The sequence below is a fragment of the Lepidochelys kempii genome, chromosome 8 (genome assembly GCF_965140285.1).
Source record: "Lepidochelys kempii isolate rLepKem1 chromosome 8, rLepKem1.hap1, whole genome shotgun sequence".
Classification (NCBI taxonomy): Eukaryota; Metazoa; Chordata; order Testudines; family Cheloniidae; genus Lepidochelys; species Lepidochelys kempii.
The window spans coordinates 2584701-2607447 of NC_136387.1; the positions used below are offsets into that span (position 1 = coordinate 2584701).

The 22747-nt window shown below is 41.7% G+C and overlaps 1 protein-coding gene across 9 annotated transcripts in view; it reads left to right on the top strand.

Moving 5' to 3' along the window:
• Positions 1 to 22747, top strand: part of EBF1 (EBF transcription factor 1) — a 334181-nt gene that overhangs the window by 220307 nt on the left and 91127 nt on the right. For 5 of the 9 annotated variants that reach the window (XM_073355192.2, XM_073355197.2, XM_073355195.2 and 2 more), the window contains exon 9: positions 19241 to 19374. In XM_073355192.2, the coding sequence (XP_073211293.1) occupies positions 19241 to 19374 (134 nt within the window). The remainder of the gene's footprint in view (positions 1 to 19240; positions 19375 to 22747) is intronic. The other 4 variants (XM_073355193.2, XM_073355198.2, XM_073355196.2 and 1 more) reach the window with 1 other exon arrangement.

Here is a 22747-nt window from a genome sequence, read left to right on the forward strand (position 1 = left end):
CACACATACACCCAGGCATACTTTGGACTTAGTTTATTATATAGGAGGGCAATATTGAAATATTAAAAATATTAGGATGGTACCTCTTTGATAGAGTATATAGGATTGTTGGACATCCCCAAGTTTACACAAGGCAGAAAAATTTGACTATAACAACATTGCACAATTTGGATATTAATAATAATAAGTGAACCTTAATATGCTGAAGGGTTGCAGAACTTCAAGCTGGAAATAATTTTCTTTCTGGTGTTTGACTTTTGCCAAGTCCCCTTTCTCGTATTGGTTCCCTCATAAATGTGGTGACTCAGAAATTCAGGCAGATTTTTACATAATGGTTTGTTATGTCTGTTTGTAGCTTGATATAACTGGGTGCATGATATTAACCTCTTCCCTGCCCTTTGAATATATAGAAGCCACATCATCTCAGATGTCAGGGAGTGCACCACAGCTGGATTTAATCCATTAGGTATAGCCAGGTGGAGTTGCAGCCTTCTGTTCATTTGGATGGACAAAGCAGGCCATGAAGAGTCTGGTTTTTATTTTTAGAAAACATGTAGTTCTCCCCCTAAAAACAAATAGCATTCATTCCCAGAGATCCCTGTGCAATGCCATTGGGATTTCTACAGTAAGGTCAATTAACCCCTGGAACAATTTACCTAAGGATGTCATTGAATCTTCTTCCCTTGCACTCAGGTCGAGACTGGATGTCTTTCTTAAAAATAACCTGTGTCTGAGCTATATCCTACGGGCTTGATGCAGAAATTATTGGGTGAGGTTCTTTGGCCAGTATTACGCAGGATGTCTGACTAGATTATAATAATAATAATAATAATAATAATTAATAGTCCCTTCTGGCCTTAAGATATATGATCGATCAAAGTAGTAGCAGCAGTAGAACCTGAGATTTATGCAACTCCAGGTTCTAGATTGCTAAATTCTGTCAACCAAATTATGTCCCACTGAGCTGCACTGATGAATTTCTGCTAATGCAGAGCCTCCACAAGAGCAAAGGAGCTCTCCTCAGGACAGGAGCTCTGCTTCGTAGTGCTTTCAGAGCTCCACAGGAACTAGGGGAGAGAGCAAAGGAGCTGGCTTCCTCAAGGCCAGGCATCTCAAACAGGAGTTTATAAAACTCTCTGTGTATCTGGGTTATTATATCGCTGTCCATTGCCAGTCTTGGAGAAACTGGCAACTTAGGAGCTGTATCTTGAACTTTTATGAAGGTTTTGGGAATTCTCCAAGACCTTTATGGAATCAGAGCACGATTACAAAAAACCCTTAGCTGCTGTGTTTGGCTGAACCTTCATAGTTACCAGTACATTACTGCATTCAGCAGCACTCAAGCAGGCAATGAATATTCATAGGTAATGAACATTCGTTACATGTCAATTTGCTTTGCTGGCTGCCATGTCACCAGTACAATGGCGTCATGGGGGGATAAGAATGACACTAGGATTAGAGAAATGTTGGAGGGATGCTTCCCTGAATGGTGGTGAAGTTTGCCAGACGTTCCCTTTCTAACATGTCCCAAAACGTGCACACCAGTCAATTGCAAAGCCGTACATTATTATAACATAATTAACATTTATTTCCAAAGATTTACCAAGCAAACGAATGCCTTCATTCGATATCTCTCAATTTGAAAAACACCCTGGCTGCTGTTGCTCTGGTGGAAAGAGGATTCTTTTCCCAATCACCTGGGGGAAGTAGGATTTGGCTGTGTGTACTGTGATTGGAAATAAAGGCCAAGAACTTTTAAAGTGACTGCAGATTTTGGATGCCCTTCTGGAGGCAACTCAGAGGAGCCTGATTATCAGAGAATGGGTGCTCAGCACTTTGGGAATATCAGGCCACTTCAAGGTATCTCAGGCGGGACACCTCAAAACTGATGCACCTCAAATCTTACTTTTGAAAATCTTAGCCAAAGGATCCCATTCCAGTTAATGGCAAAATTCTCATTGATTTCAGTGATGGAAAAATCGGGCTTAAAAGCTTAGTATTGACAAAATTTTATTTCCAATTTGTTGGGTTTTTTTAAAAAAACCCTATTTATTATTTTAAAACGCCGCCAATAAAGAAATCCTACATTTTCCCTGCAAAGCTTCAAGATGATTTCAACTAAAACAGTTTCCTGGAGCCATGTGAGCATATAGATCAACATCAGGATTTCTCCCCTAATATCTGTTGTTGGGACTGCAGAATGCTTCTGCTGTCAAATGGATATTTGACATTGCTCCTCCAAAACCAGTGAACTGAGTCAGCAGCATGAGCCAGGAAACTGATGCAGCAAATAGCACCCAATGGGTTGGTATGAGCCACTCAAATCCAGATTGCAATCTCAGTGCTTATGAAGCACATGATTAATACTATAAATGAGCACAGGCTTTGTCTATGGGCCTAATCTGGAGTGCATTGAAGTCAATGAAAAGACTCCAACTGATTGCAATTGGCTGTGGATTGGGCATATAATGCATTACATTTATGTATGTAGTGTGTCATGTAACTAGATGCATGGGCTATACAATAATATTTACACTACTGTGCTTATGCACTGCAGTTGTAGCGGTGTCAGTCCCAGGATAGTAGAGAGACAAGGTGGGTGAGGTAACATCTTTTATTGAACCAGTTTCTGCTGGTGAGGGAGACACGCTTTCGAGCCACACAGCGCTCTTCTTGTACCTGACGCATCTCATCTGGCTGCTATGCTTCAGTGTTGCATCGTTAGCCATCGTAATATCATACTTAAAGTTTCCAAAAGTGGTGGAGAAATGTGCGGTACATTTTGCTCATGAATGTTGATCTGATAACTTCAGGCCTCTGAGACGGCGATTCTCCATGAAAGTTCAGGTGAAATTCCCTGTCCACAGTTTTAAACATAAGACAGTGTAGCAGCAGCAGTAGGAATACAATAATAAAATGTCCTTGAAATTTCCATGCGAGGAGAAGTAGACGTGGTAGAGTCGCAATCTTTGAGATATTCCTTCAGGCAAGGTAGGCAAGGAGACAGGCGGAGAGAAAGGCGGGCCTGATTCTGAGCTCACCCCTGTTTTGTTCCAGTAGTAACACCTTTATTTTCAGTAGCATTTCCTATGGTTTCTGTAGTTTCCAGTAGCAATTCCTGTACTGAAAATGTGCTTAAATGCTTTGCTGAATAAGGGTGGGCTGCTAAATCAGGACCCGTGCGGTGGTTTCATTTGATAATTTAAAACATTTTCTTTTTCAATTTTTCAAGACAGGATTTTGAAGGCACCAATGGTAGGAAGGCGCTTCGTTGACTTTCAGTGGGAATTGTATTGGGCGCCTCGCTTCCCTTTGTGCCTTTGAAAATCTTCCACAGAATCAGGTTTTCCTAGGACGCTGTGCAGGAGAGTATAACAGGTAGTAACCACATACGGCTGATTCCTGTCATCAATATTGCCGCTGACGTCCATGGGCCTCGTTGTCTGGGCAGGATCTGGCCCATTCAGACCATTCTCAGCATTACGTCTTTGTTGGCTTCTAGCTGGTGGGTCTGTATTGATGTAGTTTATCATTAAAGGACAGCCAGTGGTTTACCACCAGTAACTGCTTGGGTGCATTTGGGCTGGGATTTCCAAACATGCTCCATCCTGGCCTCACCCTGCTCCCACTGAGATCCAGGAAATGACTCCCACTGAGTGTTTTTGGCAGTGCCAGACACATTTTTCCCGGAGTAGAACCTGACGCTTTTCTCTTTTCTAATCCACCTCTTCTGCATTTCTGATTCATTCCAGGCATTCACAGTCCCCTCTTTGTGCACAAAAAATCTTCAGCATGAAAGCAACTGTGATGTCACACACACACTGGCTTATGACCTCGCTGAGTGAAATGGGTGTGGTGAGGAGCCTGGTTACAAAAGGGAAAAGGGACATTTTTCAAAAAGCATCTAAATGGCTTAGCAGCCGAAAATCGTTTTCAAAAGCGAGTTAGGGATTTAGGCTTACATTAGGGAGGCAGTTTCCCTTAGGGGCTAGATCGCTGGACTCGGACACGGGAGGCCAAGAGTCTGTTCCTGGCTCTGCCAGTGGCCTGCTGGGTGACCTTGGTCAAGTCAATTTCCCTGCCTGTGCCTCATTTTCCTCATCTGTAAAATGGGGTGATGATGTAACTCCTTTGTAAAGTGTTTTGAGATCTGCTGATGTAAAGCACTAGAGAAGAGGACGGCGGTGTTAGTATTTATTCTTATTTTCAAAAGTGACTAGTGATGCTCAGTTTGAGATACATAAAAGGGGCTGACTTTCAGAGAGTGGATGTTCAGCACTTTCTGCAAACAAGGCTCCCATAAAGGATGTCAAGTTGGGCACCCCAAATTCTCTAGTCTTTGGGCCAGATTTTCAAATTTATTTAGGTGGCTAAAGATGCAGATAGGCACCTACTGGGATTTTCAAAAGCGCTTAGCAGATTAGGAACCTAATTCCCATTAGCTCCATTTCCATTTCCCTGTTAATCAGCAATGCATGTGAAAGGGAATTCAGACACTATATTCAGTGGTTTAACTGGTGTTTTGATAAATAACCGTGATTATGGTATTTTGGTAGCTGTTTAAGAGGCTCTGTACATATTCAACATGAGATCAAAGCAAGTTTCCTTTCCTGGTGTCGAGGGCGGGGCTATACACTTCACTGAGGTATTCCCTGAAAATGCAAACTTGCCTACAGAATTATGGATTTGGGGTTATCTGCTCCTTGCTGGAAGGGAGGGTTAGAGCTCAGAGTTAGTTTCAGGCATAACCATGAAGCGGCCCCTATTTCAATGCTGCGGTTCTCATTGGGTGGATTGGGATTTGAAGTCACAGGGACATGGAGCAGTGTGTCCAGGTTAAAACAGGTTGTTCACCATTCTCTGGCTCTTTGATGATAAGCAGAGGGTGAAAAAATGCTGAACAAATTCAGATTTCAGAGTAGCAGCCGTGTTAGTCTGTATTCGCAAAAAGAACAGGAGGACTTGTGGCACCTTGGAGACTAACCAGTTGATTTGAGCATAAGCTTTCGTGAGCTACAGCTCACTTCATCGGATGCATTTCCTTATATTAAAAGTGAGCTCTGTTCTTCTCCTGTGTGTCTGGTAAAGCGCCTAGCACAACGTGGCCCTGGCCCTTGATTGGTACCCCTGGTGCTACTACAGTTTAAATAAATGAATAAAGTCGTATTATTTTATTATTATTTTATCAGCTGCATTGAAAGAGCAACTTCTCTAAGCATTTCTAGGCCTGGGTCCAAAGCATTCACTCTTCAGATTTTCAGCATGCTGGTTTTATGTGCTGTCAGTGCTGGACAGATACGACCAAGTACAAATATGTTTTTATGCTTGTGTTTTTGCAAGTAAAACCTAAATTATGGGAAAGAGGTACTTGACCCTTCCATTTACTCTAGTACAAAGAACAGAGGCAGGAACATTCTGAAAGACAAGGGTCTCTCAGTCTTTAGGATGTAACGAGGTCTTCTTCCTTAAATGCAGTCCAGGTTATGGTGGCTGCATTACCGTCCCACTGCCATCACAAACATGGGCTAAGCGCTATTTTCTTTCCTGCACCAAACCCTAATTATTATTAATAATAATTAATAATAATATCAATGGAATCATTGTTTATTTTTCTTTGCCACCTTCCTCCCTGTTATACATTAGCCTGTAGTGTTTTTCTGGCTAGGAAAGCAGTTGAGTTAAACCATCTGACTACTTGGGCTGCTTTTCTTATAAAACAGCCAGTTTCTCTACCTATTCCCTTGGCCCAGAGCCTGGACACCTGAGGCCATCCTTCGGACCCAGATCTCTCAGTTGGCAACTCAGTGTAATCTGTCACTGAGCCTGGCTGAGCTGAATTTTTGCACGTGTTGAACATGCATCCTTGCTGCATCTGGCAGGTTGCAACAATGAATGCAAAAGCCTGTGTCTTTAATAGGTAGCTGATCAAAGCAAAAAGCAACATGAATGGAAATAAAGGTATTTTTTACAGGCCTTTTTTTCTTCGCCTGTGACTAGACTGAGACAGTAATAACAGGTATCTACACTGTTTTCTTTTCTTTTTTTTTTTAATCTTGAATATTTAACCATGATATCTTCAAAGTGAAAATATATCATACATTCCAATACTGTGATAGATTTCAAAGATGAAGAGCCATGCTACTTAATGTTTAGTCATGCCTTCATTTATAAATTTATGGCAGTATTATGGTTTAATGAATTGAACAAGTCCCAGAACAACAACAAAAATCCTTTTTAGTTTGAATTTTGATACTACTTACTTCATTCTTTAGAAGAAGAATAAAACCAAGATGTTTCTTTAGTGGTAAATCGTAAAGCTAACTTCATCCCACATTACTAATTGTGTGTGTGTGTGTTTAAATGGCTGCTTTTAGTCAGGCTACTAGTCATACGCTAAAAATTCGTATTCTGATAGGCACAGGCAAACCTCTGAGAACAGATGGAGCAGAGTGCAGCACAAAGGCTTAATCCTATCACGATGATTCCTGTACGGCCATCTGGATAAACCGGCGCACAAATTCAGCGCCTGTTAAAAATATGACTTAGGCCAAGATTAACGTCACAGATTTTCCACTAGACTTGTTCATATTTGACTTTATAATTCTCCAGAAAATTGCATTAGAGTACATCGTCTGATTTGTAAGAGAAATCAGAACAGGGATAAGAACTCTTAGGGTACTTGAATTTTCCTTAGCATAACTGGATTTCAGTTCCCTCCCCCTCTCTCCCCCAACTGCTTTGTGTTTCTACATGGTTTGTTCTGTTTTTGAACGATGATTTCCTCAGCCTCTTTTGTGGACTGTTCTTAACCAGAAGAATTGAGCTAAAAGTTAATTTTGGTCAGGAAACCTATTTTTCCGGGAAGAAAGGAATGATTCATTTGTTGTACAATCAGGCAAATAAACGTCTTATTGTTACAATAAATATCGCAATCAGCTGTATGAATAATTCATTTCAGATTGGTTTAAATAGATTTGTTTTTTCTTTCTTTTTGCAATAGGGTAAGTGACAGAAAAACTAATCTGATGTTAATGTTTGATTTAGGTTGGTTAGAATTAGAATGGCATACATTTCTATATTTTGTTTGGCTGCGAGGGCATTACTGGAATATTTGCGTCACCAGCTATGCTTCCTGAATTTGAAGAGTTAAGACTGCATTTGCATGTAGATTAGCTTTTAGATATTGCTAAATAATGTTATTGAACAATTCTTTCCACTGTGGCTATAAAACTACACACTTGTGTCCCTCAAAATGTCAAGACTTTACACTGTTGAGCAATTGAAGTAGGTCTTCTATCACTGAACTTTCTCATTCTTTCAGAACCCAGGAAACATTTGCTTTCCTAGAGCCAGATTTTATATTTTCTCTAACATTCTACTGAAATCTGAGTTTGTATTCTCTTCCGAACTGGAAGAATTAAGAACATCTCTCCCCAGAAATTGGGGAAGACAGAAATGTGATTTTTCTTCTGCAATTATATTAGCAAATGATTGATTTATAAAAGCTCAATCCCTTGTTCTAGGTCCTGATTCAGCAAATCACTTAAATACATGCTTAAATTTAAGCGCATGGATTGTCTTATGAATCAGGGCCTTAATTAGCACCATTCAAGGGGCACTGGTTTAAATTCACTTGAGGTCTGGGGTGAGCAAGATATGCAGCTAGATTGCAATACTTCTAGGGTTGAAATAGACCGCACTTTTCGAACCTTCATTTTCAGCGTAGGTCTTGTCTCCACTCAAGAATTGCCCTGATTTAACTAATTTAAAAAATCAATGTAAATTAATGCAAGCTTTTATGTGGACACATGTACTCGTTTAAAATTGGTTATATTGGTGTAGCATGTGCCTGCAACTTTACCAATGGAGCTAAACAGATATAAGCGAACTGAAATCATTGTGAAAGTCCACACAGGGTTTTGCACTGGTTTAATGAAATTGGTTTAAAAGAACACACATCATTGCATCTTTGTGCGTGCATTGGGCCTTAGATAGTACTTGCATTTTCCTGTTCTTCAATTTCTTGTTCTTAAGGGACAAACTGTGTCTTTGCTTATTTTAGGAACTCCCCAGTGGGATGGGGTCGGGGGGGGGGGAATGCATTGTTGTGCAAGTGAATGGAGATGCTGCAAGGCATTCAGCCTGCCCAGGGCAGTGCATGCAAATGGCCGCTGGGAATGCATGCTGTTGGGTGTTCATTGCATCAGCTTGTGAACCCTAGAGAGCTTGCAACCAGTCATGGAGTGGGGGCTATTCCAACAGCCTGGTAGGCCATGCAGTGGTGGTACTGGCTGATGCTTCTGGGTGCACTGGTCTCTCCTCTCCACTAAGGACTCTGGGCAGTGCTGATGTCAGCCTTCCGCCTCAGGGGAACACTTAAGTCCCATTTTCAAATGTGAAAGTTAATGGAACTTTGGCTCCTCTGGGTCAAATTTCCAAAGGTATTTGAACACTCAAAGATGCAAATAACCGCTGAGTGGGATTTTCAAAAACACCTGGAACCCAGCTCTTTAAAAATACGTATGTGTCTATCTGCCTCTTTCGGTGCCTTTGTCCACCTAAGGCACCACTGAACTTTTCAAAGCCACCGTACAGTCGCCACGTAACCCTGCCGGGACCTGAGTCTCCTAGTGTCTATGTTTATATCGGTTGGCATTTGCAAAGCACCTACATGTGGATGAGCTGTTCAGAACCTAACTTAAATCAATGCCTTGGAATCCCCAAAATGGGATTCTCAAACTGTGCAGGGGAATGCCTATCTGGCCAGCATGGTCTAATCCTGAAGGCATGCTCACCTATGATCTGCCAGCCCCCGCTCCACCCCCCCCCCCGGCCTCATCAGGAGGGCTGGAGGCAGGCATAGTACCCCCACAAAAGACAGCTGGGGCACGTCTGGCCTCTTTCCTCCCCATGCACTCGTGCTGAAGCAACCAACGTTGAGAACTGTCGAGGAAGGGGTTGAGTGGAATGCACAGGACCATTTTCATCCTTCTAATTTTAATCTTTGAAGTGTGCTGTTATAGTCTGGCTGTGGAACCCTGGGTAAGGAGGAGGTGTATTATATCCTTCATTATTTAATGCTGCCTTTTTCATTCCGTGCAATAATGTGTCTCAACTGCTGGCCAAAACCAGAAAGCTCTAGAAATAGGGTTTAGGTTAAAGGAATCCTCCAGGAAAGAGAAACACAGAGGAGTCAGCAAAGTGTAATTTCATTAGCTGAAGCTTCAGTAAAGATAAGAAAAGGAAACATTGGTTTTAAGTATTGATTGTAGCGGGAATATTACACCAGGGGATTTGCATTCCCAATTTCCGTTAAAATTAATGGGAACTGGCCATCCAAAATCTTAGGCAGCTTTGAAACTCTCAGTTAAAACCTTTAATTCCACTATTAAACCAGACCAAAACCCAGCCCACAAGCGTGGCATGATTTGTGAACTGTTTGACGATGATTATGTCCAGCACTGGTGTCACACAGATCCAGGGGGGAGCTGCCATTTTCAGAGTGGTGTGAATCGCTAAAACTCATGTATTATCATTCTTAAATACAGAGATGCGTAAACCAGGGGGTGGGGAATATCTCAGCCTCCTGCATGTGTTGTATAAAGCTACATGAGTAATCTTTTCAAGAGGGAAACCTCTGTTACCCTGTTTCCTGCATAGCAGCTGCTTATTGTCAGAGCTGAATAGGGAGGGGAGCCGACCATACTGCCACAGAGGAAAGCAGGAAAATCTTCATTTTACTAAGATAAACAGCAAATACGTTGTTTAGATTTGGAGGGAAGATTTAATGCTGTGGGTACAGTATGTGAAACACACTGTCACATTCTCTTTCCTTCAACTGTGAAACACACTGTCACATTCTCTTTCCTTCAACTCTCTATGACTAGTACTTTAGACACTTACTTATGGGGTGATCTGGCAGCCCTTATGTATGTGGCTAGGCTCAATAAAGTCAGTGGATCAAATTCAACTGTTTTCAAGTCTCTTTGGTGAAAAGCAAGTGGGATTTGGCTTCATAGGTACAAAATCATGTTTTGATTTGAAATAGGAGGGATGGTAAGTGGGCAGATATCTAGGCCTCAGTCCTCCAAGGCAGCAAGTGCTGCTGATTAAAACAAAATAATTTCTCAGGGTGGGGAGCAGGAATTTCAGAAATGGTAAGGTTCCTAGTTTGATTTTTTTGCAACAATAATAGTTTATCTTTTCTAGGGCTATCGATTAATCGCAGTTAACTCACGCGATTAACTCAAAAAAATTAATCACGATAAAGACATTAATTGTGATTAATCGCAGTTTTAATCACACTGTTAAATAGTAGAATACCAACTGAAATTTTATTAAATATTTTGGATTTTTTCTACATTTTAAAATATATTGGTTTAAATTACAACACAGAATACAAAGTGTACAGTTCTCATTTTATATTATTATTTTTGATTACAAATATTTTCTCTGTAAAATGATAAACAAATGAAATAGTATTTTTCAGTTCACCTCATACAAGTACTATAGTGCAATCTCTTTATTGTGAAAGTGCAACTTACAAATGTAGATTTTTTTTGTTAGATAACTGCACTCAAAAACAAAACAATGTAAAACTTTAGATCCTATAAGTCCACTCAGTCTTACTTCTTGTTCAGCCAATCGCTAAGACAAACAAGTTTGTTGACATTTACAGGAGATAATGCTGCCTGCTTCTTATTTACGTCACCTGAAAGTGAGAACAGACATTCACATGGCACTTTTGTACCTGGCATTGCAAAGTATTTACGTGCCAGATATGCTAAACAGTCGTGTGCCTTTTCATGCTTTGGCCACCATTCCAGAGGACATGCTTCCATGCTGATGATGCTCGTTAAAAAATAATGTGTTAATTACTCCTTGGGGGAAAATTGTATGTCTGCCATATATTTCATGTTATAGCAGTCTCGGGTGATCACCCAGCACATGTTATTCATTTTAAGAACACTTTCACTGCAGATTTGAGAAAATGCAAAGAAGGTACCAATGTAAGATTTATTAAGATAGCTACAGCACTCGACTCAAAGTTTAAGAATCTGAAGTGCCCTCCAAAATCTGAGAGGGACGAGGTGTGGAGCATGCTTTCAGAAGTTTAAAAAGAGCAACACTTTGATGAGGAAACTACAGAACCTGAATCACCAAAAAAGAAAATCAACCTTCTGCTGGTGGCATCTGACTCAGATGATGAAAATGAACATGCGTCAGTCTGCACTGCTTTGGATCGTTATCAAGCAGAACCTGTCATCAGCATGGACCCATGTCCTCTGGAATGGTGGTTGAAACATGAAGGGACATATGAATCCTGAGCGCATCTGGCATGTAAATATATTGCGATGCCGGCCTACAACAGTGCCATGCGAATGCCTGTTCTCGCTTTCAGGTGACATTGTAAAGAAGAAGAGGGATTGCATTATCTCCTGCAAATGTAAACAAACTTGTTTGAGTGATTGGCTGGACAAGAAGTAGGACTGAGTGGATTTGTAGGCTCTAAAGTTTTACATTGTTTTATTTTGAACGCAGTTTTTTTAATATAATTCTATGTTTGTAAGTTCAACTTTCATGATAAAGAGATTGCACTACAGTACTTGTATTAGGTGAATTGAAAAATACTGTTTCTTTTGTTTTTTACAGTGCAAATATTTGTATTCAAAAATAAATAGAAAGAGTGAGCACAGTACACTTTTTATTCTGTGTTGTAATTGAAGTCAATCTATTTGAAAATGTACAAAACATTCAAAATATTTAAATAAATGGTATTCTATTATTGTTTAACAGCGCGATAAATCGTGCGATTAATTGGATTATTTTTTAATTGAGCAGTTAATCACAATTAATTTTTTTAATCGCTTGACAGCCCTAATCTTTTCAAAACTTTTTTTTGTTTTTTTTGTGGAAAAATGATCATTTTCAGCTCTAGAAAAAAGAAATCCCACAGTGTGACTAAGCTGAGTGGTCAGAATGGGGAATGCAAGCAGCCCACAGTGAATGATGAATAGGAAAGAAATTCATAGAAAGTTAAAAGAAAAGTAAAATTTGCAGGAGGGGAAACAAATTTTCATGAAAATTGCCATTTTTGAAAATGGCCAAGAGGCAAGATTCTCAGCCCCTTCCGTTCCCACAAAGGGTGAGCATGGGGGCCTGGGTTCTGTAGAGCACTTCAGTGAAGTTCAGTGGGACTTAAGTACTTGCATAAATGCTTTGCTGAATCAGGGCCCAAATGGGGCAGGATGTGAGGACTCTCAGCACCTTGCTGGATCAAGCCTGTAAACTCGAGTTTAGTCAGTGGCTGATTTCCATGAAGAGTTTTGGCCAGAGGTTCTAGCTTGGAAAATGTAAAATAAAAGTAAATACATGTCATTTCAGGCAGACATTTTAATCTTACCTGACTTTTAAAATTTCCTTGAGACGTATGGAAGCTGTATCTGAATTCCCAACTTTACCTGGCTATATGCAATTGCACTGTGTTTGCCTATCAGAGTCCGTCCTATGAAAAAAATGCAAGCCCACATCCCATAATTTTAACTCCTGTTGTGTTGATGCAACTGTTGCCAGAGCCTCCTCTCTGGATAATGAAGGGCGAAACAATATTTCATGATACAAACGGCACACCGGCTCACTCCTACAGTCTCGAGCACAAACGAGATATTAATCATAGCGCAAGTAGATTCTAGAAACAAAATAAGAGCAGCCCCAGAACCCTGCTGGTAGCTGTGCATCCTGCTAATTCACCTCGGGGAGCATGAACCTCTGAGCTCAATTAACCCTTCTTCCTGAAGCCACCCATAAACCCTGAAGTAAACACCGTTTTCCCTCTGGCCCCTCTTTTCTATCAGTGACATAGATCATTTCTACGGTGCGGGTAAAATGTAATTCCCACTTATAAATTCAGGTCCCTAATAAAGAGTCTGATAGGTCTGGTGCATGCGTGCGGGGCACTTGACTCACTCTCACATTGATTCTGTAAATCAGGATGTTTGATGGTCCTGAAGGCATCTGCTGTTTCTTCTGTCTTCCGTTGCTCTTTGAGTCTCCAGTGAAATTGTCTGCATGCAGAACATTAGTTGTTAAATATGTACGAGAGGCTGTAAGCATTTTTTATTATTATTATTACTCCTGGTCTCCCTCCCTCCCAACCATTGTTCAGAGGCAAATTGGAAATCTGGTAATTAGGCCCTGACTCGTAGTGTAGTATTAGCGGCCCAAGCCAAAGTTCAACACCCTGAAATGAAATTTAAACCAATTAATCTGTTAGATTTTTATCGCTTGTCCGTGTTTTCTCAGCAATTCCCCCAGCACGTGGCCTTTGATCAACTCTCATACAAAAGGTAAAATGTGTGCCTGCTGCTAGCGAGATGGGGCTGACATTAACATGGCACTCATAAAACAATCAGAGCAGTGAAGCCTTCAAACAGACAGGGCATAGTAATATTTAATAAAAGCGCACACATAATCTTCAGAATTAGCATTTTGTGCCTTGCAGTACCTTTGGGAGAAGAGCTTTTATTTGTGGAGTGATCATTATTATAACAAAGAAGAGCTACCTAATAATTTCCACTTTAACTCTGCAATATGCCACAAGCATTTCTGAACCATTATGCTAAACTGTGGCGGGGTAATCATTTTATTGTCACAGTTTGAAGGAAGGAAAGTCTCCTCTACTTTGGTGTCTGGGGGGAAAAAGCAGACATACACACACATACATACACACCCAATTCCTCGGTGGAAAAAAAAACTTTTCTCTTCTCTTTTGTTTCTTATGCGCTGAAGTTGGTACATAGCATCCAGTTATGGAAAGTTGTGAAAATTCACCAACACTCCAGAAAAGAAGGGGAAGATTTTTCAAAAGCACCTAAGTAGCATGAGTTCCCTTGAAAGTCAATGGGATTTGTGCTCCTAAATCCCTTAAGCGTTTTTGAAAAATCTCTCCCTGAGGATGAAATCCTTGCTCTATTGAAGGCAGTGGCAAATCTCCCAGACTTCACCCTAGATGCTTAACATCTCTCTCTGTTATTACAGATAGCAGGAGCTGCACAGCAAAACGCATGTCAACATTTATTTTTCTCAATGTCTTGCAAGGAATGAGAGGATCTCGTTAATGCTCATAACCACAAGCAAACTTTTATGGGTGTAGGATATGGCCATATCATCTTCAATCAGGAGTGGCAAGGTTCACATGTGCTGTTTGAGAGGTTGCAGTTAATGTGGTCTCCCGTGTTTATTCAATCCAGAGACTCTGCTTTGAGAAGATGCTGTGAACGGAGTACACTCACACTGAATGTCTGAGTGATTTTTTTTTTTAAAATGGCATCTGGCAGTGACACTTACAAGCTCTTTTGGTTCAGGATACAGTTGGGTTGTCTGCCTTTCATTATTTAAAGTGTGTGTGCATTCACTGTTGTTTATTATGATAACTCTTACGGAAGCTTGGAATTGAATTCTGCCCTGTTTTATCAAGTGGGCATGTGTCACTACGTTACTGTTAGAGTTGGTCAAAAAATTTTCACTGACAGGTTTTCCTGATGAGATGTGGAGTTTCGTCGAAAACAAAATTATTCACAGAAAATGTCAATTTCAGTGAAATTTTTCGGGTTTTTGATAGGAAAATTCAAAGCAAAACTTTTAATTTCAAATGAACATTTGGAACTTTTGAACTGTGAACATTTTGAAACGACATTTTTGTTGTGGTTGAAAATGTTAACATTTTTCATTTTGATATTTTGGAATGAAACTTTTTGGAACTTTTTGTTCTGCAGTTCCCCCTCCCCTCCCCATTTAAATGTTTTGTACTGTTTTGGAACCAAAGCAAATGTAGAAATATCAGAATTTTCCACAGGACATTATTCAGTTTTCTCGTCCATTTTTGTAGCGTTGCTGATAAGTAAATACCTCCCAGGAAGATAAATACAGTTAAAGATGCCAAATGATTAACAAATATACCGGGCACTGGGAGCTGGACCGTGCCTGCCCTGGTGCTGAGGCAATAAATAGTGGGCGGGTGTTGAAGTTCCAGTGAGCTGCTCCCCCATGTGTCACTTGCACTGTGCTGGTGCTGGATACTTTGGGAGCACTGCATTTCCATAACTCTTCCAGTGCCGGGCTCTGACTTGTGCAGTGATGTAGACCTTTACATTTACAAACCAAATATGTTTAAAACAAAACACTGTGGGTGCATGGGGGGAAGGTGGGAGGTGTAACTTGAAAGTGTATTGCCCCAAAGGGGAGAGATCCCATGGCTCCATGAACAATCAGAAATGCAACCCCACTGTAAACAGATCACATCTCCGGTGACGCACACTGTATTTCTAAAACGAGTCCCTTGTTCACTAATTTGCCCCAACCTGAGTTCAGGTCCTCAGGGTACTATATTTCCAGTGCTATTGTTGACAATTTCACTAAGGTAGTTAAATGTGTGTGTCATGTTAAATGTTTGAGAGAGGAGATGAGGGAGGGAATATCTTTTCTTGGCCCAACTTCCTTTGGGGGGAGAGACACGTTTTTGAGCTTTCATGTTCACCATTCACTGGGACTGGTCACATGTGCACAAGTGCCTTGATTAATCAGAGCTCAGAGCCTCAATTTGGGAAAGCGTCTGGGCAGCTCCTTAAAGTTCCATTGATCTTGATAGGGCATAGACATATGCTTCAAGTTAAGCAGGTAACGTAAATGTTTGCCGGATCAGAGCCAAACATGTAAAACAGTGCAAGGAATTCAGCGCCCTTCACTGATTTCCATGTTGAGGATACAAAAGAAAAGTTGCAAGGTAAACATCAAGACGGTACGGATCTGTAATTGGGTCTTGCAACTACAAAAAATACTTTACGTTCATTTTAAAGATGAACTGAATCTGTAATTGTGAAGGCTGCATACTGTTTCAGTTAATGATGTAGGGTCTCAAATAGTTTTTATGACTGGAGTGGTTTTTTTTTTTTTGAAGTTTGTCTTCTAGTCCTTAAGAAGAGTAGCTCCTCTTGCTGACATGTGGAGAACGGATTATGTTTGGATTTTTATTGCAGTGTGCATACCCACCGTCAACTATAAATATCAAGAATTGTGTAATTTGGAATTGATTTTAATTTTTATTGGTGAAATGATTGGATTTTGTGAAAGGGCTAGATGACATTTAGAAAAGCTGGTTTCGTGGTAAATCCATTGCTGTGAGCTCACTCAAAAGGAAAACGTTTGGTTTGGGCTTTCCAAAGTTTTTATGCACAGTTTTATGCGACAAACGTGAATCCAAATTAAACATATTGAAGTTACTTCTGTGTGTGTGCTGCCTTTTCATGCCTGTAATTTTAGGATGTTTCTTTTGTTAGTTCATGTAAAAGTTGAAGTGCTGCCCACTGCCAAATTTGGAGCAATGTAATGATTTTTGGCTGGGGTTTTTTTCATGTTAGCTGGCACACCCATCATCTTAAGTAGTGGAAAAGTTTGTGCCTGACTCTTACAGCCTTTGGCAAGTGGCGACAGGGTCTGTTTGCATCCCATGTACATCATCTGTCACTCTGGAGCTTTTCTGCATCAATATCCACAGAAACATCTCGTGGTAGTGGCGATTCAACAAGTTCCAATTCCTTCCTTATTCCCATCCCCTTGCCCGCCCACCTTCCCAGTTGGCTCAGCGGAGTGGTCTTGTTGGGTGCATCAATTCAACTCCTACCATCTGGCGCTTACCTAATGAATAACATTAATACCTAGTGTTTCTTTAGCGCTTTGTGTTAAAAGTGGTTTAAAGCACGCTGCCTGCCACGGTCTCTTTTATTTCCTTGTTTTATTTACTTCCTTTAGGTTTAGACGAAAAAAATACCCGCACACAAGTTCTGAGCACCATGGCAATTATTTCAAATGACTAAACCAGGGGTCTCAAACTCAAATGACCATGAGGGCCACATGAGGACTAGTACATTGGCCCGAGGGCCACACCACTGACCACCCCACCCCACGCTGCCCCTGCCCCGCCCCCACTCCACCCCTTCTGTGAGGCTCCGCCCCTGCCCAGTCTCTTCCCACCCCTTCCCTGCCCCCATTCCAACCACTTCCCTGAAATCACCACCCCAACTCTGCCCCCTCCCTGCCCTCAGGGGGTACAGGAGGGGTGCAGGGTGCGGCAGGGGGCTCGGGGCAGGGGATTGGGGTTCAGGGTGGGGCAGGGGATCAGGGTGCGGCAGGTAACTCAGGGCAGGAGGGTTGTGGGGTGCAGCAGGAGGCTTAGGGCAGGGAGTCGGGGTGCAGGAGTGCAGCAAGGGGCTCAGTGCAGGGGGTTCGGCTACAGGAGGGTTCGGGGGGTGGATCCGGCTTGGCACGCACCGGGGGCAGGGCAGGCTGCCTGCCTGCCTGCCCTGCCCCCTTGCCGCTCTGGGAAGCGGCCAGGACCTGGGTGGGGGGCACAGGGGTCTGTATGTTGCCCTGGCTGCACCTCCAGGTACCTTCCCCGATGCTCCCATTGGCTGGGAATGGGGAACCGCGGCCAATGGGAACTTTGGGGGAGGTACCTGGAGGAGCGGACAGGGCAACACACAGACCCCTGTGCCCCCCCGGCCTCCCCCAGGTCCCGGCCGCTTCCCAGAGAGGCAAGGGGGGTAGGCAGGAGGGGAGCCTACCCTGCCCCCGGTGCACACTGGGCCGGAGCCGCTCTAGGTAAATGCTGGGGGGGCAGGGAGGCTGCGGGGAGCTAGCGGACGGCAGGAAATAGCCCCACGGACCGCCGCGTGTTTGAGACCCCTGGACTAAACCAAACAGGCAGTTCAATCTGCCAAGCCTTTCTACTAACATGTAATCCATGATCAGCTGCTAATGACCTCCCCATAAATTGGCCTGCAGATTGAGGACCCCATTCTCAGTGAAGCTATGCCAGTAGACGTAGGGGTGAAATGCTGGCCTCAATGAGCAAAACTCCCATTTGACTTCAGTAGGGCCAGAATTTCACCCCAATGGAGGACCTGGCCCCTCGTTTATTTCTAATACAGGCCTCTTTTGTAAAACTTATACTTATTGATGGGTTGGTTTTTTAAACAATTCCTCTTGTATAGCTGTTCAAGGAATAGGCACAAGTGGCATATTGTGCACAAATATAATGTAAGGATTGGGTCCCACATTCTTTGTCCACAGAGCGCCTTAGATGGGAGTACTGGGTGGTATGCAGGATCAAGTCCTATGCTGCTCTCCGTCTGTGCCCATATCTCTAATATCTCTGCCCAGGTCTGGCTCTTGAGAATCTGCTACTGCAGGCAAATTGGCAAACCGCCACTCCATCAGCCTGCACTGACGCAGTTAACTGAGGGCCTGTTTGTCCTCTCGTTTGCATTGTTTTTACAGCAGCATAACGCCATTGGATTCAGGCCAGTTAACTCCTGATTTACTCCAGTGTAAGTGCAGAGAATCAGGCTATAAATATTTTGCTGCCCTGTTCTGCCTGCATGCAGTGCTCAGCTTGCTTGTGACTCTAAAGTCCTAAAACCTACAGGGTGTTGTGGCAGACAGGTCTAGCCCTGAGTGCTGACAGCTTTAACTCTGACTGCCCTCTCAGCACCCTCACGAAAGGTACGTAGCCTATATCGTGCAGGAAAGGCAATATGTGAGAGTGGAGGTTTGCTGTGCACACGTGGCAGGGGACTTCTTCTGTCTGAAAGTGCATTGCACATCTTTCTTAATTGCACAATTTTTGACCTGGTAGCAGATATTTATTTTGACAGTTGCTGCAGGATTGCAGCGCGGCAGGGTAGTCTGACCTTGGAGCAGCGTGGATCTTGTTGCAGAAGAATTAAAGTAATATAGTTGTGTGCCCTTTTTTTATTTAACGAACATTTTCTGTAGTATTTATGGTTAGTTTATATTGTAATGGACAATAAAGGTAGCCGGATTATCTTTTTGTTGAATCAAGTACTCAGCATTTAAATATACACTAACTATCGGAATATGTTGTGTTTTACCGTCGGTCTATGTCTACCATGCTGTGAGTTTCTTCGCCTAGGCTAAAAACCTGTTTATTGTCTTGACAGAAGCACAAAGACAAAAATTAATGGGCAAAAAAAAAATCTCCCCTCCAAAGATCTAATTGGGGGCACATGCACATGCAAGGAAGAATGAGCTTTCTGGAATCTTCATGTTAGTGGGGGGAAGGGAGGGAATGAAAGCTCCCCCCACCCCCTCCCGCTCAAGTTGTCTGTCATTAAAATCCAGTTCTAACAGCCAAATACTTCTCTTTTTCATGTGTGTTGAAAAGCAGCTACACCATGTATCAAAGCTATCAGCCCGAGTGAAGGATGGACTACAGGAGGTGCCACTGTCATCATCATAGGAGACAATTTCTTTGATGGGTTACAGGTCATATTCGGCACCATGCTGGTCTGGAGTGAGGTAGGTGTTGTCTGAACGTTAATGTCTAATAGCTTTGTCTAGTTTATAGTAGGCCTGTCTTTCTTCTGGGCCCAAAGCTAAATCAGCAACAAAGGTTTGGATGTGAATTCCTTCTTTTGCTCCTCCAGTTCTGTGCAAACAGGATCAAATTTGCAAGTGGCACAAATCCAGTGTAGCCAGTGGAGTTGCACCTGCTTACATCAGAGCTGAATTTAGCCCAGTCGCTTTTATTTCAGGGAGGAGTAAAGGATAAGCTCTCATCTCTGTGAAGGATCTTGATTTTTCAGAGGTGCTATGTACCGGAAGCGCTCATTTGCTTCACCGGGGGGTACAGAAGCCCAAAACCTCAGAATAGCAGGTCCTAAATTCTAGTTATTTTGTTCTAAGCATCAACTGGAGAATTTTCATTTGATATACTGAACTGTACCCACTGTGGGAAAGTATCCCACCAACTGGAGTCCTTCATGCTTCAAAGCAAGCCTTTCTTCTCTCTCATTTCTGTTTTTTTTACTCTATTCCATTGCTCATTTTTCTTAATTTCCTTCTCCATCTCTTCTCTCATATTATGGGTTTTTAATTCTGTTGTTTCCCAAACACCAGTGAAACATTACATCACAAGAGATATCAACAGAACTATCCTCCTGTAACATACAGGCCCACAGAAATCCATGCAAAACTACCACTGATTCTCTGGCACCAGGATACTTCCGACAGAGTGACTTAGATGTTGCATTCATGAGGCTTTAAAGGTAGCATTGGAAGTTTTACCTCGAGTTGATATTTATGTGACTTTAGTACTGCAGTAAACCTCCTAATGTTAGTTACAAGCCAGCATTACTGCATTAATTATATAAATACACACCCAGTGACATTGAGGTCATGGCACGATAGTCAAGGTTCCTTGGTAATCAGGTGCAGAGTTGCCTTTTGTGATTCCTAAACTAAATAGGATTAAATCAAAAAAGCTTAAAAGAGAGGCTTGCCTCCCCCTCCCTTTCTTCTTAATCCCCAGGACTGTACATTTTAAATATTAAATCAGTCCTATAATTTGCTTCAGATATTACCCTTTTACCCCGGGTGAGTCTGCTACACATTTGGGAGCAATTTCCATAGGAAGGGTGCCCTTTACAATTTGCAGTGGACTTCACTTCTCTCTCTCTCATTCCCCCCTCATGGAAGACCAGTGCAGATGGATGAAAGGGTATTATTACAAAGCAGATGTAATAAATGGGATCTATTTTGAAGCCCTTATGTAGACCAAGCTTCCCACTGACTTCAGTGGGGGCTTTGCTTGTATGAGGGTCTGCAGGAATGGAGCCATTATAGTTAAAGACTTTTAATGGGAAAGGTGAAGAGGTTAGGATGGGAAGAGGGTGTAGAGGCTGCAGCAGGAAATGTACCTAAGATTGGCTTTTCCATTTTAAACTCCAGTTCTAGTGATTAATAAAGGTAATTGGTTGGTAGCTTCAGAGATTGCCAGGTTGAAAGCTGGTGAATCAATTGTTATTGTGGATGGTGGAAAGGCCTTGTCATCAACTCAGACTATGGGAAAATTCAGACTGAAAGGAGTTAGTTTGTTTCTTTGTGAATTTTAGAGAGTGGGTTGTAATTGGGCTTAGAATGGAAATTGTTTTACAGCCTTCACTATAAAATTGTTACTGCAGTTCTGTAACCTAGAAATGGAATATGAAAATCCCAAAGGGAAAAGATATGACTGTGGAAAGAACCAGGAGTCCATTAAAAGCAAACCTGGAAATGCGTGAAGGTAGCTGAATGATCTCTAAATAATTCAAACTACACACAGTATCCACATACACAAGACAGGATAAGCCAGCCATTATATTTTCTCCTTTCGAAACATGTCCACTGGATTTTCAGTACCCAAAGTGAAGGTAGCTATCCAGTACGAATGTTTTAGCTGCCCTTTGCTAGAGGAAGAAATGAAGCTCTTCAGATTTCTGGATTTCATTTGCAAGCGCAAAACTCAGAGCAGGCTTGTCAGAAGTTTTGCAAATGTGAGGCTAGCTTTGAGCAAACCTGGTTGGATTTATGATTTTATTTTCAAAACCATATGAAACGTTTAGTTTCTCATGATTTTGCCATAGAACCAAGTGAAGCTTGGTAGTTTTTGACCAAGCTGCACGAAACCCAAAGCAATACTTGAGTTTTGGGAGGAAAGCAAACCCATGTGGATGGAAACCCAAGAAATTAGACCCAGTCCTACAAACAGTCCATTCACTGTGCTCTCCTTGGCAGCACTAGGAGTTCTGATTGCAGTGGACTTAAGGGACTAGGACAAATGTTTGGACTAAGCACAATTTTGCAGAGCTCTGCTAACCACTAAATTACCTCGGACACCAGTAAGCTCTTCTCAAGTTTAATATGGGATACACGTGCAACTTTATTTACATGGACTATACTGGCATAGAAAAAGTAGGTAGGGCTCCAGCCTTGGTCTCAGGACACCTGGGTCCAATTTCTTGCTCTGCCACAGACTTCCTGTGTGATCTTGGGCACATCACTTAGGGCCAGATTTTTTAAAGTATTTAAGCACCCAACTCACATTGATTTCAGTGGGAGCTAGGCACTTAAATACATTGAAAATTCAGGCTCTTTGTGGCTCTGGGCTTCAGGTCCCTGTCTCTGATACGGGGTAGCAACACTGCTGTACCTCACATGGGTGCTATCAGGATAAATAAACATTAAAGATTGTAGGGTGCTTCGATAGTATTGTAATGGGGACCACGTAAGTACCTAAGATAGATAGATATTTCCAATACAATTCCCATCACATGTCAGAAGCAAGGTAAAAAGAAAAAAGTTAATTTAAATTTTTTTTATTGCTGTCAAGCTGTATATGTTATAAATAATTTGGAATGTAAATAACATAGTTTTAATTTATTTTACATGTAGTCAAGGTTTGCAATTGAAATATTCAGAGGCTTGAAATGGAGTTGATTATGTTAAAGAAGCAGATTTAAAATGATTTCTTGAAACACATATTTATTATTTAAAGCTATATTTTAGTTGTAAACACTCTAACATAATTACAACCTTTCCCAGATAGAGGAGAGCTAAATAAAAACTTAATTTGTCACATTAATTTTGTGCAGAAATGCAGATACCTTAAGCCACTGAGTTCAGTTCATCTTTAACTCTCATAGTACTTTAAAAATATCACATTTTAAAATCATTTTCATAAAATAGTGAAATGGGCTCTCTAATCCCTTTCTCCATGTGACTTCGGAAACTGACAAACTATTTTGGTATAGGTTTCAGAGTAGCAGCCGTGTTAGTCTGTGTCCGCAAAAAGAACAGGAGTACGTGTGGCACCTTAGAGACTAACAAATTTATTTGAGCATAAGCTTTCGAT